Source organism: Marasmius oreades, chromosome 11 (genome assembly GCF_018924745.1).
Source record: "Marasmius oreades isolate 03SP1 chromosome 11, whole genome shotgun sequence".
Taxonomy (NCBI): Eukaryota; Fungi; Basidiomycota; class Agaricomycetes; order Agaricales; family Marasmiaceae; genus Marasmius; species Marasmius oreades.
In genome coordinates this window covers 1,061,693-1,077,774 of record NC_057333.1, presented here as the reverse complement: position 1 = coordinate 1,077,774, position 16,082 = coordinate 1,061,693, and the positions used below count along the sequence as shown (strand labels likewise).

Here is a 16,082-nt window from a genome sequence, read left to right as displayed (position 1 = left end):
AGGCCCAAGCCCTCCCAAGCCGAGCCCAAGCCCAGGCTTCAGGCCAAGCCCGAGCCCACACATCACTAACCGACATTCAGGTATCCTACACAATCTGACCACTCAGGACTTGGTCCTACATCAGTAAACAACCATTGTCGACTTGTCCGACTTTTTTCAGCTTTTTCCCCACCAAAAATACGGAAAAGCCGACAAGCCGCAATCTATGTCCCATTTGGGACAAGTCGGTAGCAAGTGCGGTAATGCGACTTAGTTGACTATGCTACAAGGTTCTTTTTGCACTTTAAAACAGTGCTACGGAGCGATATTTATCGTATTAAGAACTAGAGTGAGCCCGAATTGCTGGTTAAAGCTAGTGCCGCTAGTAGAATGTGCCGTAGGTGCAGCTAGACCAGTTAGAGAGAGCCGTAGATCGTGTCAGAAAACTGTATGACCGTTCAAAACCTGTAGAACACTATGAGCAGAGGACTTAAGCGGTTATTCACCGAGTTCTACTCTCTACATTCTACTATGCACTGGCATATCAAGGGATTGTACTATTAGAAGACTTGTAGTCTTCACAGAACCGTTCGTAGCAGAACTTAACAAAGTCAAAAGACCTTCATACTAGGAGTACCTACTTCTACAGGGGATTTAGTTGACAAGAAATCGGACATTGGACCACACAGACTAGGAGAAATTTGATATGACCGTAGATCGAGTCCCGATCTGAGGAAAAGACAAAAAGACATGATACAGATCCCAGATCACAGATAGAGTACCTAGGAACCAGGCAGGAATGAACAACGGATCTCGGAGTCCACACTGTTCATGTGCTATGGCGATTCAGAACTCTGGATCCATATGCTGGAACTACTTGGACACACAAAGTCCATATGATTTGATAACGTCGAAATGCAGGATAAGGTCCGTAGGCAGGAAATACCATATGGTACGCCTATGTAGGTCCATTCTACATGCTGAAACAAGAATGAAGAACGGTCCAGATTGGTCCAAAACATATGATTCGAATACGGAAAAGCTCCGTAGACAAGATTCTGCACATGTAGCAGTCCCTAGCGATAAGACTCTGCATGGATTCGTAGCTACGGTGCATTATTTTTAGAGATAGAACAAGTAGAGATAGGATTACAAAGCTAGCGTAGAAGTAGTATAAAAGCAGCTCATGTATCCGTAGATAAAAAAGTACTACCCGTGCATAGGAAAGTCCTGAGTGGGTTGCCCGTGAGTAACTGCTCTTGACACCAATAGAGAGATTTGCCCTGTCTTTGTGCAGTGAAACGATAAGATTTGATTTGAACTATATGAGACCGTCGAGGTCAAAACTAGAGAACTATCCGTCTGTAGGCCGCCGAGGTCTTGATTACTGTTTCGTGATCCGTCGAGGGTCTTAGCGTTCGTGTCCGCCGAGGACTTAGTTTTCATGTCCGTCGAGGGCAATAGTCTCCAATCGTTCGAATTAGTCTTACCGTAGACGAAATTCATAGTCCCACTTAGTCCACTGGACAATAAACAGAGCCCCTACAGACCTTAGAATCCCGTAGCTGTGGTGTTTTTACACTTGCAGTTACACATTGATTTCATAAGAACTTCATACGATACTGAGACTGTGATCTTGTGCGTAACCTTTGCCAAGCAGTCCACCCTTGCAATCTTTCCTGGTGTGTAGAGTTATTGATAGACTTTACACGGAGGTTTACTAGTTTTTGGGTTGATTTGGTGTTGGTGCTACTCCCGTAGCTCTGATATTAGGTTGACTCTTGAGTGGTATACTTCGCCCTTTAGCGGATCAAGCAAATAGAGGTAAATAGAATACATAAGATTTAGTAAGCGTCAAATAAACGGTCATGACAGCTTTTTGAGCTTTTCTTATCCATATATGATTAAAAAAGTGTCGAAAATTGGCTTGTGGCTTGCCTGCCATCAAAAAAGCCCAAAAAAGCCTAAAAAAGCCGAAAAGGCTTATGTCATTTTGCTGATGTATTGTACAGAATGCATTTTACGGGATTATCAGGTGCTCAGATCACCTCAGGGTGGTGGCATCTGCTCAATCAGTTATCAGATACCCATCAGACTTTGTTAGACCCTCGGCATGTGCTCAGCTCACTCCCAGGTGTCCTCATAATGATGACAACTTGCCAATCCTATAGTTCTATGACCACCACAATGGTTGGCTGATGTGGTGTAACTCACCGGTGCGCCACGGGTCTTTCGACATTCCTCGCTTGATACGTGTAGAAGGGGGAGAGGGATGAACAACCGCGGTGTGGGATGGGTGTATGTTATAAATGAGTCATTCGACGAGAATCAAGCCGAAAACGGCGAATTTGTATGCTGGTTTATGATGAAAGTGGAGTATATGTGACAGTTCAAGGTCTGGAACGATCCAATTATTGGAGCGCACAGCATGGACGAGAGATGAACCCGTTTCTGCTGTGCGGATGAATTCATTGACGTGGGGGATTTGCAAGGTAATTGGCGGGTGCCGGTCCGTATATGTAGGAATCGAAGACCTACTGTACCTGAGTTACTTATAGTCAGCTAATCATTCTCTAGACCAACTGACATGAATCTATATATGGTGCCCTTCAGATGAGTATACTCGAAAGCGTTAATGTCAGCACCGCCTCTAGACCGATTTTACTCTATAGTATAAACAGACATCTCTACTGTCTGGTCGCCAAAGCAGACAACAAAATATCATGATCCACCTTCGCAGCTACAAGACGAGAACGAAGGATCATGAGAGATAGAAATTAACAAGAGCAAAAGAAAACAGCCCTCACATTTCAATACCATCCTAAACACAACCATGTCAAGTCCCGGATTCTCCCTCTCCAGCCTCACGAACTCCCCTCTACTCAACTTCCACACAACCGCATCTCTCTCCACCCAAACAGTCGCATTCCTCTCCAAATCACTCAACGCCGACAACTCTCCCGCAAGCGTACCGGACACCATCGATTCCTCCACAGCCGGACTGTGCATGGAGAAGCAATAAGATGCTCTCAAAACACCACTTTCGATGAAATACAGCCCATCCGACTCGTCCCCTTGCTTCCAAAGAACGTGGCCTTCAGGAAGAGACATCCGTTGGAGGTACGTCATTAAGGTGAGGATATCGTCAGAACTGATACCACCGAAGGATGAGAAGACTTTGACAAGGGTGTTGTAAGGTTCCGGATGCGCCTCGGCGGTAGCTGGTGGCGGAATATCTATCGAAGAAAAAAGGGGGGTCAGTAAACAGTCTTTCCGACGAGAGTCATTGATAGAGCCACGAACCGTTCGCGATCGTCCTAAACCCAACGTCATTTAGATGGGATCGACGAGGGGATGTTGCAGCGCTAGTGTGAGAACCAGGAGAAAGTGGATCTGTGTCTTGCCTTCCAGGTAAAGCTGTCCTTGACATGAGCACTAAATCCATGAAAGATATCATGAAAATGCACCGAACGGAAGCACTAGCTCTTTCTGTGCTCTGAACCACGCTCTCAAATAACAATTCTCCGTCCCTAAATCGAGGGTCCATCAGAACGCCAAGATCCATGAAAACTCGCTGGAAACTCACACTCGATCGCATCCCCAAACCCTTCAAACAACTCAACACCCTCCGCCTCAAGCACTTCCACACTCCTCAACGCCCTACCCATCTCACTATCGACTCCAAACCCACAAAGCACCATCGTGATCCCCTTTTGTCTCAATAACCTATGCACACGAACAAACGCCTCTGCACTAGACATATCCAACCCAGCCACTAGCGCTAGATCTAAAACCAAAAACCGGACAGGATTTTGTTCGTACGATGGGCCTTCGACAACTTCTCGTATAGCCTCTTCAACGTATGTGATCGTTCCGAAGAAGAGGAATCCTTGATGAATGAATGAGATGCAAGCGAAGCAACGATAAAGGTGGGAACTATAAACCTTGCAATCGGAGTATAGTCGTCTGCTTCGATACCTCCTTTATATACGCTCTCTGCGAACTTGGCCTTCGCACCGTCGACATAACCGTCTCCCCGGTGTGCAACGAGCGGATACTTCTCCCCTGCGAATTCTGGATGACGAAGAAGAAGCCTGAAAGGGGGGAGAAACATTCAGGGCAATACACACACAAAAAAAGGACACAGTCCGAACAAAACTTACAGCTCACAATAATCCCAAACAACACACCAATAACAAAATTCCAAACAGTCATTGCTACCATGATACTCGCAATGGTTATGAACTCAGTCCTGTAAAAAGAAATACGTTCCATCGACACCACCCTTCCCAAATGAAAAATAAATCAAAAACTCACCTACTAACCCTTCCCCTCGTATCCCAAACAGCCTCCTTCACCAAATCCCACCCAAGCACGAAAATTAACGCCCCAACCATACAAACAGGTAGATACCTTATCGGCCCCGCTCCGATCCACAACAACACCATGTTGACGACTCCCAACAGAAACCCGGCGATACGGGTGTTTCCGCCGACGCGGTAGAATAGTAGAGTGTTCACGTATACCAAATAGTTCGGGCTGAAGGAATGTCAGAAGAAATGGAAAGGATTTTTTTCCGACCCACATAGTTCCAACGACCCCAGCAAGTAAATTCGAGTATCCATGTCCTACGAGTTCTTTGTTGGTGTTAATATCCTGGTCCAATGACACCGCTATGTACGAGGGGGGGGAGGGGAGTAAATAAATTTATCGAATGCTGTCAGCACGAGAAAAGAGACTCACACAAGGCAGGGACATTCAACGGTGGATGAAGGATGTTGAAGAACAGTCTAAAGCGACCCTTCAACCTCATACCCCTCTAGTAAACCGGAGGGGACTCACAAAGCAAACTGCGTGGGCAGCGTAGCCCAAAGCGGACCCCAGTGAATCAACTTGATGTCTGTATATCAAAAGTCATATTTGACTCCCAATAAACCAACCGGTGAAGAATAACCTACCAAGATACCCATAAACCTCCCACCAATTCCGGTCACCGCCTCCTACGTCAAAAACCCATCCATCACGCCTCAACTCGTTCAGATCAAGTCGAGCAGCAGCGACGATCACGTAGAATACGATCGGGATGATAACAAAGTCTAGAGTCGGTTGTCTGGTCAGTGAATGTCCTCGTGCAATTTGATGTTTAAAACTGAACGCACAGATGGGGAAAACCAACTGCCCCTTCCACCTCATAGTTATCAACCTCAACAGCAACGCCAAGCCAGCCGGCACAACCCAAAGGACCAACTTCCCTGTATCTAAGAACAAAAGCTTGAACAAGTCCCAATTATACGCAAAGTTGTCGTCAGGTATCCGGAGAGAAACAGTTAGCCTGAGAGGAAGGATAAGCAAAAACATACAATACAGAGAAAGAGTGAAGTGAATGAAATCCATACCCAGTTTGAATCAAAAACACACCAACACCTCCGATGCACCCCACGAGAATATGTCTCGGGAAAAAACCAATAATCACTCCTAGTTTCAACGCGCCTAAAAGAAGGAACGCCAGACCTAAAAAATACTATCACCGTCAGCGAAATCCCGAAGGAATCCAAACGACGACTCAAACCTGTCAACAAACTACTAATTGCATAAGCCGCAAGCGTCGTAGCTATAACCTCCCTGCCCCTCTCCACTCCGATCTCAGACGCAATAGTTTGCGCTAAAATATGGAAAAACGGGACGACCTCAATCATCATACTCCCGTTCGCTCCACCGAACCCACTCCCACCCAAGACATACACGAACTGAGCCACGACGGCTGTTATAAAAAACAACGAAACCCCCATCGGACCCAAGTCCGTGAATGGTTCTGACGTGGGGAAGATGAGCATTCCATCTTTTTTTTTTATGCAAAAAAGGAATTAGCGTAAGAATTAAAAAATCCAGACTTTCACTCACAGGAAACCCCATCCAAGATATTCAATAAACACCCCAACATCACGGCAGGCAAGGACGCCACAGCCTGCTTCCCCACATCCTGGAAGTTCATTCCTTTGACCGTACTGGGCAACGCGAGCGTCTGCGCCGCCTTCTTCACAACTTTAGACCATAACCACCTCGGAGAAAGCTTTTTCATATCCGGTGTTGCCACTAGAGTCGGGGAAGGCACTACCGTTCCATAGTGCGAATCATGGGGATGAAGCCTCAATGTCGATAGAAGCGGCTGTGACTCTGGATCAGGGGGAGGCGACCTGGGCATGGGATGATGAGCCGGTCGACTTGGCTGGGTGTCTAGACTGGGATCCCACTTTATAGATCTTTGTCGTGATGGGGAAGAATTCGGCTCGCCGATTGGAATATGGAAATTGACTCTATTCGACGGGCTGTCGGGCCCCGGAGAATGTAATCTGGTAGGCACAGGTGTCGGTGATCCCGAGCGGAGAACTTGCTCATCATGTGCAGGTGTACGATCGGTAGGGGTAGCAGGAGTACTGGGAGAAGAATTTGAAGGGCTTTGGCGCTTCAACATCATCGAAAGACCGGACTTGTAAGGGAAAAGATCGGCATCAAGGTTTGCAGCTATGTTCTGTGTATGGGGGTCACCCTCGAGCTGAGGCGCGGCATCGGGGCCTGTAGAGAGTACAAACTCCGGCACGTCCACGTTGTCAAGCAGAGGATGTTGGAAACTCGTTGCAGAGAGCATCATCTCAGACAACTGCATGGTGCGCGAGCGTATGTCATCTTGATTATGACTCTGAACTTTGGTGTGTGGATGGGAATCAAAATTAGGCGCGATTTGACTTCTAAAAGATTGAGGGAGGGACCCTGTCGAAGCTGTACTGGTTCGGTGCAGGAAACTGGGACGCCTTCTCGCGGCATCCATGAGATGAGGACCTGGGGACGGGTTCTCGGTAACTGGGGATGATTTGGGATTATCTTCCAAATTGGCGCGGTGGACCCTTGGGTGAAGCAGACTGTTGATGCATGTAAGTCGCTTTAAACTCGCCAGCCCTTCATCTGACGCCTGCACTCACCCAGCTCGACTTAGAGAATTCGCACTGTTCGTGAACGAAATAGAAGGTTTTGCATTCGTGACTGGGCTGCTACTTGCGTTACTTGCTCCATTATTGCCATTGAAGGGAACAGCGAGGATTGCCGTACGAACGCTTTCGGAGGTATGATCACTCCTTCGACTGACATCTGTCTCGCTAGTTTCTGAGTTTTCGCTGCGTGACTCTATGGAACGTGCACGGTGCTCGCCAGTCATTCGAATTGTTGCCGAGTTGACTCTGAGTTCACTTCGACTTTGCCCTGTCAACTATGTTTTGTCTTTGAATTTTGTCTTTGTGGTCGATGGTGAGGTACGATGATGCCATGTGCTCAAATTTCCGTTCGGACTTGAGTCATTCATCCGTGTAAGTTTCGGCAAACGCCGCTCAAGTGTCACTATGTCAAAACCCCTTCGAGATAGCTATGTGTCATGTGCTCGTCGCCGTAACAGTATCCAACACCTTCTCTGTCGGGCACCCAACTTCTCGGACATTGAAACGTTCACCTTCTGCTTGAATCTACTCAAATAACAACCTGATTCTTCAGGATTGTGCCATCTTTGAGCAGGTGAGAACGAGCAGATAAGGACGGCCGTGACAGGAGTAAAAATTGGCTCTGTAAAACGATCCTTCTGCCCGCAACATTGTGATGGATCAAGATATCAGCCCGGTCATCGTGTTGAGAGATCCTGTTACGAGTGAGGCTTAGATTCGGTGTCTCTAAACCACCATCATTTCCGAGGACGGCATGTAAGATGATGTCGGAAGAGGGCCAGATATCTTTAGCAAAGTGACTCAGACAAATGCATAGATGGAACGTAAATGGCGTCGATAATAAGTCGCGGTGCACGTCGAATTCACCGAGCTGGGCAGGGAACGGTTCGGGTGGCGTCAAACTGAACTGGAAGGAGTTGTATAGGATGTGAGATTGTTACATGATGGACAATACATCGATACAACTTAGTCAAAGCCTTGTCGAAACCTTCCTTCGTCTTCATTTCCCAATAATATACTAACATGTCACTGCGTTGGTGTCAGCCAGGTTCAGAACGGACATTAAACAGCCATCGCGCTCACCGTAACTGCAACCATCATCAACCACCTACTATCTTTCATTCACCCCACCTACTGACCCAAGCAAGCCCGAGTCCTAAATTGATGAGAGAACGACAGAGTTTTGAAAGGAACAGCGTTCAGGAACGACGACTCTTTTTGAAAGAGGTCCTGGGCAGATCTGCTTCCTCCTCGTCGTCTCTATCCCAGTTGTCGCTGGCAATATGTCGACGCTTTTGCCTCCCTTTCTTGCTTTTCCCAGCATCCTCCTCTTTCAGTTGATTCATGGCCACCCTTCCTGCTCCGTCCACTCGTTCTTGAAGGACACCCAATTCAGCTTCGTCATGCAGATAAGGATCCAGTTGACGGTTGAGAACCTTTTCTAATCGCTGAATGAATTCCACATCATATTGGGTTGTCATCAATATTGACTTTCCAGCACGACCAGCACGAGCAGTACGTCCTACACGGTGAATGTAGTCTTTCGAATGTGTAGGACAGTCGTAGTTGATAACTATGTCAACACAAGGAATGTCGAGACCCCTGGTACAGATGAAGTTCACACTACCGGCAACAGCAACTTAATGGAAACTCACCGACTAGCCAGGTCAGTAGCGATCAAGATATTGGAACCTTCGCTCTTGAAACGGTTCAGGGCCCCCAATCGCTGTGTTTGCGTCATTTCACCATATAGAGGGACGGAGCGAAAGCCCAGGATACGCGACATGATAGCCAGTCTGTAAAAACGTGCGTCAAGTATTTAACAATTACAACCAATGGACAAAATTCTACTTTCGTGCACAGGCCTTCGTTCGGACGAAAACGATAACTGAGTTTTGAGCCATCGAATTTAGTAGCGACACCAACGTGACTTCTTTCTTGACTAGTGGAACGAGAAGATAATACTGTAGAAGGGAAGACACGGTTGTATATCTTTTGCCAAATAAATTGTCCGTGCCAACAATCGAAAGTATAGGTAGACTTGCTTTGTAGAGACCTGTACACGAACAGGATTCCGGAGATTTGCACGCTGAAGTTTAGCCACCTTGTCTGTCAATGTGGCGGAAAATAGATAAGTGGTACGTTCTTTGGGCAGTGCTTTCAGAATTTCGTCTACTGCAATGCCAAAGTCAGACTCCAGGAGACGGTCGGCTTCATCGAGCACCTAGAGATATTCAGAACGAACTTCACGGAAAAGCAATTCTTGACACACCAAAAATTTTATACTCCTCAAATTGAACCCCTTTGTCGCCTTCAGATGATCAAGCAGTCGTCCTGGGGTTGCGACGACAATATGTGGCCTCTTCGCCAACATCACTGCCTGCCTCACACGATCTTCATCCCCACCGATAATGACAGTCGTTCGGACACCTATGGCTGCTCCAAAGGCATCAAATTGCGAGGCGATTTGATGAGCCAGCTCTCGAGTGGGGGCTAGAACACATGCAAATAGGCCTTGAGGATTGTCCCAAAGATAATGCAGTATCGGAAGAGCAAATGCGGCCGTTTTTCCTGATCCAGTAGGCGCGATTCCAACGATATCACGTCCTTCGATTCCTGGAGGAATACATTCGATTTGGATGGGAGTAGGTTTCGAAAATTTCAGCTGGTCAAGTGCCTCGAGAAGAGGCCCTGACAAGCCCAACTCTGAGAAAGATGTCGACGTGTCCATTGTAACGGTCGGTGAGGGTAACAGCGGCGAAAATTTTCTGGAGAAAGAGCACGGTAGGGGGAGTCGTACACAGAGTGAAGGAGTTGATCGAAGCGCGTGAATGACACGTAAAAGAATGCGGGGGTCGGGCTAATAGGGTGTTTCCAAGTTGTGGTCAATAGGTACTTAGGGAGATGACATGGTGGTCCGCGATGGGCTGCAGTTTTCAATTTGACGCGCGTGCTCTCTCGCCATTCTTCATCCTCATCGTTCAACTCTACTTCGTCCGTCCCACAAGGGAACCTCCCACCACCAAATTGCAGGAAGGGGTCCGACGGACTTGAAACAGAAGTACTCGCTTTGTTCCCTTCACAACCGCCAGGGTTGGCCCATCCTTCGGACGTGTTCCGAAATGTCGGGAGGATGGAATCAGCTTTTTTATCGACTCCGAGGCTGAGACACGGATAAGTTGGAGATGGATATCAGACTGGGCCTCAATGTCACCGTACGTACCGGCTGCAAGCCAAACTTCATCGATCATCACGGACTGCATTAAATAATGGATTGACACGCGCAACCCTTCTCGAAGGGAATGATAGGGACAGACGGTTTAAGAGAGCAGCGAGGCATCTACATAGCAGACCAGCTACTATATGGGCGCAAAGGCAAACCTCAGAAATATTGACGGCGGGCACCAGGCCAACAACCGATCCCCATTATACCGCTTCAACTTCTTTCTAGTAGCACTTCTGTCCATCCATAGACGAATGCAGGGGAGGGGACAAGGTTCACGGACCTTACAATACTTGTTGCCTAGGAGCCCTTCGAGGACCGTACCAAACCCAGCTTGAATCATTCGCTCGACATTCAAATATTCAGGTTTGGAGTGGGGGCATGTATTGTATCTAGTACTCCCTGCCCTGTATAAAGCCTCCCATGCTAAGAAAGCTCGATATCCTTGCTATCATTTTCAACGGCCTCTAGTCATTTACCTACATCTCTGCGATGACTGGTTGCTCATGACTGTATCGACTCTATTCCTGGTAACCCTATAAATCACTTGAAAATAAACTCTACGAGATCGCTGGAAGTACAGGGCAATAAAGATGCAACATAGCTTCGTCACTGACACTAACGATACACTGTGGGCACGGAAATAACGACACTCAGTCAGCTCAGGAAAGAGAAGTAATAGACCGCGTATCCTTACCTGTTAACGGAGGGTAAAAAAACCAAACACCATTAACGACATTAGATTCAATAAATAGTATTGATTAAACTCATACCTGTAACGGGAACCATTACCCCTTCGAATTACCGAGTCAGCCTCCCAGAGTAAACCAGAAATAAAAGTGACCACCAGAGGACTTACTAGCTTCTTCATAATATGTGACCGCCTCCTGAGGTCGATTATATCGACGGAGAATTCCCCCAATGATTGACAGGAGTATAACCCCCCCGATAATGGGTCCGATTATGGTGCCAAGATTGGAATTGCTGCTGGACGTGCTAGAACCAGCCGTAGGTTCTCTGGATGGAAAAGCATGTGTTTTAAACAAAGCGAAAAAGAAGAAAATTAAACACCACTGACGACGGGAAATCACTATTGACGACCGCATAGTCAATTAAGGTCGAATGACCAGAAGCACTACCTTCACCAGTCTTGAGCGTCAAGCTGTGAGACAAGGTCGAGAGGGAAGACGCGGAGAATAACAGCTCGTTGTAGTTGTACGATCCGTCGGGGGTTCCGGTGCCATTGTACACCACCGGTGAGTACGCGTCGAGCGTGATGGTGAGTGAACCTTGCGTTGCGGCTGGAGCACGGATCCCGAACAGCCAGATAGCGGAACCTGCAAAGAGTTTGAACATTAAGGTAGGAAAGTTCGAAGAATTAGAAGAGAGATAGCGCGCGTTACGAACCTGTGAATTGCAACTCCATAGCCGCGACGTCGTCGTTATTCGTATGCCAGGTTCCGTTAAGGGCTTGGCTTAAATTCGGTTGAGGGTTGCATTTGGAGCAGGAATTGACGAGCCAGTGTCCAGTGAACGTGAACTCGGTACTTGAGTCGTCAATGGTTCGGTTTCCTGCCGCAACTACCTGGCCCAGGACGAGTCGCAAAACGTTTAGGGCAACCAACAGAAAGAAAGGGTTTGGGATCATAGGTAAAGAGACAGCGGTTGGAAGTCCTGCGGGGGGGATTAGGCCTTTAGCACCCAGTACTGGCCATTGAACAGAACTTTATATGACAGGCGAAATCAGTTGGTAGGCCTCTATATCATCGTGCAGACGTCGAAAGTTTTGACATCGCCCTGAATAAGTGAATGGCCAAACTTGGAACGTTCAGTAGATGATTTGAAGCAATGATATCTGATCTTTTGTACGTTTTCGGCGGGTCTATCTCGAAAAGACCTGCATAGTGGGGCCTCAAGCGACCAGCATGCATCGCAGATTGGAACCCCTTAGTCTTTGCTGGGCGTCGGAGTAACAACGTTCGGAGCGGGACCTCCAGCCATCCTTGATTATTCATGAGCACGCTGGTGGCAGTGTCGAAGATTGATACCGCAATAATTCCACTCCATGAATAGCAGGGTTCAGGACCAGAGAGAAGAATGGAAATGTCACCTTGATGACCCTGCAGTGCCAGTGCTATCCAACACCCTCGGGTTCAGCCCGTACATGGGCCACACGATTCCATCTCCTCTACACTTGGTAACTTGAAAGGTGTCAATGGGTTGATTGCTTGCATTGCACATGAGTTCAAATCATCGTAAGAAATCAAACGCGGACATACCATCCTTCCTGCTTGTAAAGAGCTGTAAAGCAGTCCGTGTAAATCAACCACTCTCGCACCCGCCTTCACTACAACTTTTATCCGATTTCTCTCCAGATCTTTCAAGGGATTGTATTCATTGAGATCCCTATCCAAAACAATCTGGGAGACGTTTCTCAAAGACCTCGCGGTTCCCCGGTCCGAAGCACATCTCCACCTCACCATCACGTCCGTGTCAGAATACCCATGGACACGGAACAGCTTTTGCTTCAAGAATGCTCTGCGTCATCCAAAAATCCTTCCCGAAATTAGCCTATCAACGCCTTTCTGATAGCTTTAACTAGCCCCTTCGGTGTCTCTGGTAACGGCCCTCGTGAACAACTCTCGGTGTACGACGGATTACAGCAAGTACACCCTCATCAGAGAGGGGAATTAGAGGTTAGATTGCATCGAGAACGAGTGAGAAACGGGTCGGCTGGAACAGTGGCCCGTGCTTGTGACTTTCGGGGCGTCAGAGACTGGAGGATATCGGCCAGGAGATGATAAATTCCAGTTTTGTTTCAGAACTCTATCACCAGAGTATGATTGGTTCTGACAAGTGCCGACTCGCGTCGGTGTGAATAGGAGTGTGCCGAGCCGGAAGAGTATAATGGAGGATATTGCTATAGCTGGCGAACATCAAGGAAACGGAAAACGAGGTAGTCTGTCGTAGGTGAATGATCTGGGAATATTTCTGCAATTACTATTCCCCAAGATATTGTCGAAGCAGTCATCAACACCAGGTAGGAGACCCGGTCCAAGCTGTAAAGATTCGACGTCAACGTGGTTGAAGAAATGCTATCGAACGATTGCGGTATCCAGGTCCTTGTATCGTTAGAAATGATGTACGTGAATTGCTCGAGGTATTCCTGAATCTGCGAAGGAAATGACTGGATGGGTAAAATGCCATCAAGCATTCCTCGTCGTAGATGTAACAATGAATGAAGTTTTCCCAACCATCTGGGCGCGGCAATGATTGGGTGTTCCAAGTAAGTCGTATTTTGACGGTAGAAGTTGAGAATACATTGGTCAATATATGTACAAGATTATCCAGCAACTTGAATGGGTGCGAGGCCGAATAATTAGAGGGCTATGGGCAATTACATGGGGTTAGTCACCTACTGCGAGAGGACAGGAGACCACTCACCAAGGCAACCGATGCATATTCTGGTTAAATAAGGTGTTCAGTAGCGACGAGGATACCATGAAGTATATGAAACAAGATCTCTTCATGCGCAAATGACGTTGACATATGATCTGTAAACAGCGTAAACCAACGTTAGCTGCTGCCATAGAACGAAATGATACACCTGATTCATACCAGTGCAAGAAGCGGAAGCAAGAAAATCGTTCACAAGTTCAAAAAATCAGCTGTAATAGGGCTTATAGAGACTTAACGTGAATAAGCAAACTCAGGATCGCGTGCTAGATTTGAGAACATTATTATTTCGAATCCAATTCGTTGATAAAAAGTTTTAGGTCTGCTCACAATGATCAGAATACCAACCATCACATTCATCTGATTGACAAGGTCCCTAAGCTCAAGATCGTCGCCAAAAGCAGGTTCAGGTTGTCGACGTCGAGCTTCACTCTGGTGGACATGATCAACCTGATGGGTTCAATTAACCTTGTCAACTGGTCTGATTAGCTTTTGACCACTCACTTGAGCTTGAACCATCATAAGAATCCAAATTTCATCTTCACGGCGTAAAGCATACTTATGACACAAATGAGAAAAGCGGGAAGGAAAACATTGAATAACAACTCGTACAGGCTGATCCTCCTCTTCATCTAAAAACGCGGGCCCTGGATAGGGATGCGGCCTATAGCGTCTGTAAGAGCGCTGGATCGGTGGGCTTCGAAATTGACTTGAGTTGAGGGTTTTCATAGCGTGCAAGTGATGGTCGAGAAGGGGGGAAACTGAACATGCTCGCCTTGCAGAGAGCGTGGGTACAAAACAGCATCTCCATTTCCCTTTCGACAAGATTCCACGAAGCACGAATCAAGCGAATGATTTTGGGGAGAGGAGGTTTAGATCGTTTGTGGAAGATCCGGATTCGCACTGGTGGGTGATCATATCCATCTCTACGTCCTCGACCTCAAAGACGTATCCTCATCTGCTCACTCCAACTTCGGTACCTCTAAGACCAGAAAGCACTGTGAATCCCGAGCTCTTGGCCGGCACTGTAAACTCGCCATTCTGTTTCTTCTCCGTAGCATGGCTAACCGCAACTGGCCCCTTCATCCCTTCCATTTGACATACACGGACACCTTGTTTCACCGCGTACGACTGGATTGAGACCTTTGAAACCTCGTGGACGACAGGACGAGAACACTGAGTCTTCCATCTTAGCAGAAGAAGAGATGGGCTAGATCCTTTTCGTGCACCGTCGTCGCTGCATCATGACCTGACCACCGTCGAGATATTATTCGGAACCCTCCCCTCACTTGAACTGCATACGGCCATCTTATCCTGGGGCTTTTCTCACACCGATTGTTGCCGTTGCTTTCCACCACTTCGAGACATTCTCTGTACTCTGCACTCTTGGGTCTGAGACGGTCGCCTGACCCAAAAAGGCAACTCGGCTCGCGATGAGCGGGTCGGGAGCGCTCAATGAATACTCCCCCAACGGGTGACTCATGTAGCTCTTGTGCCTCGTCCCCTTTCAACTTGAAATATCCTCAAGAGGATGACTGGTGATCTAGCGTTCCCCCCCGTGAGCTGAACCGAACTGAATGTGCAATGAGCAACAAGCAACTTGCTTCCTAGGGACCATCAAGTCCGAATTCTTACGAAAACTTCAAGAACCGTTTGACAATATCGCCTGAGACCGGATCTTCGCCTTTATGATTTGTATCATTCATTTTCTGAGCCTGGTGAAGCAGCCAAAATACAGCCCAAGATCTGTTCAATAATTGTTACCACGAGCCACAGGACAAGAGTCAGAAAAGGCGTACCCGTCCTTAGATGGCCGCTATTCGCCATCAAACGCTGTAAAGCCACCTGAAGGGTGATCTTTCGTCCTCCGAAGAGGGACCCATGAAATCCGAAATAATTGCAGGGGCGTTCAGGTTTTCTGTGAAGACGGTTCCTTCTACCAAGACTTGATAAACTTTCATATAATTGTCCTTGAAACCCCCTGTGTCGTTAGGAGTCGTCTGAATGAATACTTGGAGGTTGGCTTCGGTTAGGCTCCATCTCGTCTAGGTCCAAAGCGGTCTTTGGTCACAGAATCAGCTGGATGTTCCACAAAATTCAACGTTGGCCAAGTCTGACTCATTGAAGTACTCAAAGGACTTGGCTTACAAGAAATATGAATTACTTGAGTACCCTTCCTGCTCTACCTCCTCAAGTTGAGTTTGGCCTCTTGAGATTTCGCAACGTTGGACAATCCGATTGCAAGAGAGGAGAGATTTGCGAGCGCTGTCGGAGAATGATAACACTGACGCGTGGTTGATCCAGAAGATGATATGGTGGTTGGGAGCAAGTTGGGGCGGTCGGAACAATGGGTCCACGATGGTCCAAATTTCCAATAATGGTGTTGTGTCACACAAACACTCGTTCTCGCGCCTACTCCATCCACCCACCCTAGGATT

The 16,082-nt window shown here is 47.4% G+C and overlaps 4 protein-coding genes across 4 annotated transcripts; all 4 read right to left on the bottom strand.

Annotated features, from left to right (window-relative positions):
- Nucleotides 1-2,457: 2,457 nt before the first annotated feature.
- E1B28_003182 (uncharacterized protein) lies at nucleotides 2,458-7,294 on the bottom strand. Its single transcript, XM_043160150.1, has 17 exons — nucleotides 6,957-7,294; nucleotides 5,881-6,896; nucleotides 5,549-5,818; nucleotides 5,376-5,490; nucleotides 5,139-5,311; nucleotides 4,938-5,075; nucleotides 4,822-4,879; nucleotides 4,723-4,769; nucleotides 4,565-4,652; nucleotides 4,297-4,518; nucleotides 4,143-4,231; nucleotides 3,924-4,073; nucleotides 3,566-3,868; nucleotides 3,447-3,509; nucleotides 3,283-3,396; nucleotides 2,787-3,215; nucleotides 2,458-2,719 (listed from the first exon to the last, which is right to left on the bottom strand). Exons 1-17 carry the CDS (start codon nucleotides 7,187-7,189, stop codon nucleotides 2,667-2,669), a joined length of 3,561 nt encoding a protein of 1,186 aa, XP_043002106.1. The 5' UTR covers nucleotides 7,190-7,294; the 3' UTR covers nucleotides 2,458-2,666.
- A 564-nt stretch (nucleotides 7,295-7,858) lies between these two features.
- On the bottom strand, nucleotides 7,859-9,904 carry E1B28_003181 (uncharacterized protein). The gene is made up of 6 exons (XM_043160149.1): nucleotides 9,238-9,904; nucleotides 9,011-9,189; nucleotides 8,817-8,957; nucleotides 8,621-8,761; nucleotides 8,049-8,567; nucleotides 7,859-7,994 (listed from the first exon to the last, which is right to left on the bottom strand). The coding sequence occupies exons 1-5, from the start codon at nucleotides 9,694-9,696 to the stop codon at nucleotides 8,165-8,167; spliced, it is 1,323 nt and encodes a 440-aa protein (XP_043002105.1). The 5' UTR covers nucleotides 9,697-9,904; the 3' UTR covers nucleotides 7,859-7,994; nucleotides 8,049-8,164.
- Nucleotides 9,905-10,997: 1,093 nt separating this feature from the next.
- Nucleotides 10,998-11,836, bottom strand: E1B28_003180 (uncharacterized protein; the record flags this gene model as incomplete). Its single annotated transcript, XM_043160148.1, has 3 exons — nucleotides 10,998-11,205; nucleotides 11,267-11,525; nucleotides 11,596-11,836. The coding sequence occupies 3 exons, from the start codon at nucleotides 11,834-11,836 to the stop codon at nucleotides 10,998-11,000; spliced, it is 708 nt and encodes a 235-aa protein (XP_043002104.1).
- A 2,032-nt stretch (nucleotides 11,837-13,868) lies between these two features.
- E1B28_003179 (uncharacterized protein) lies at nucleotides 13,869-14,373 on the bottom strand (the record flags this gene model as incomplete). The annotated part of the gene is made up of 4 exons (XM_043160147.1): nucleotides 13,869-13,910; nucleotides 13,975-14,094; nucleotides 14,149-14,202; nucleotides 14,257-14,373. 4 exons carry the CDS (start codon nucleotides 14,371-14,373, stop codon nucleotides 13,869-13,871), a joined length of 333 nt encoding a protein of 110 aa, XP_043002103.1.
- Nucleotides 14,374-16,082: the final 1,709 nt, after the last annotated feature.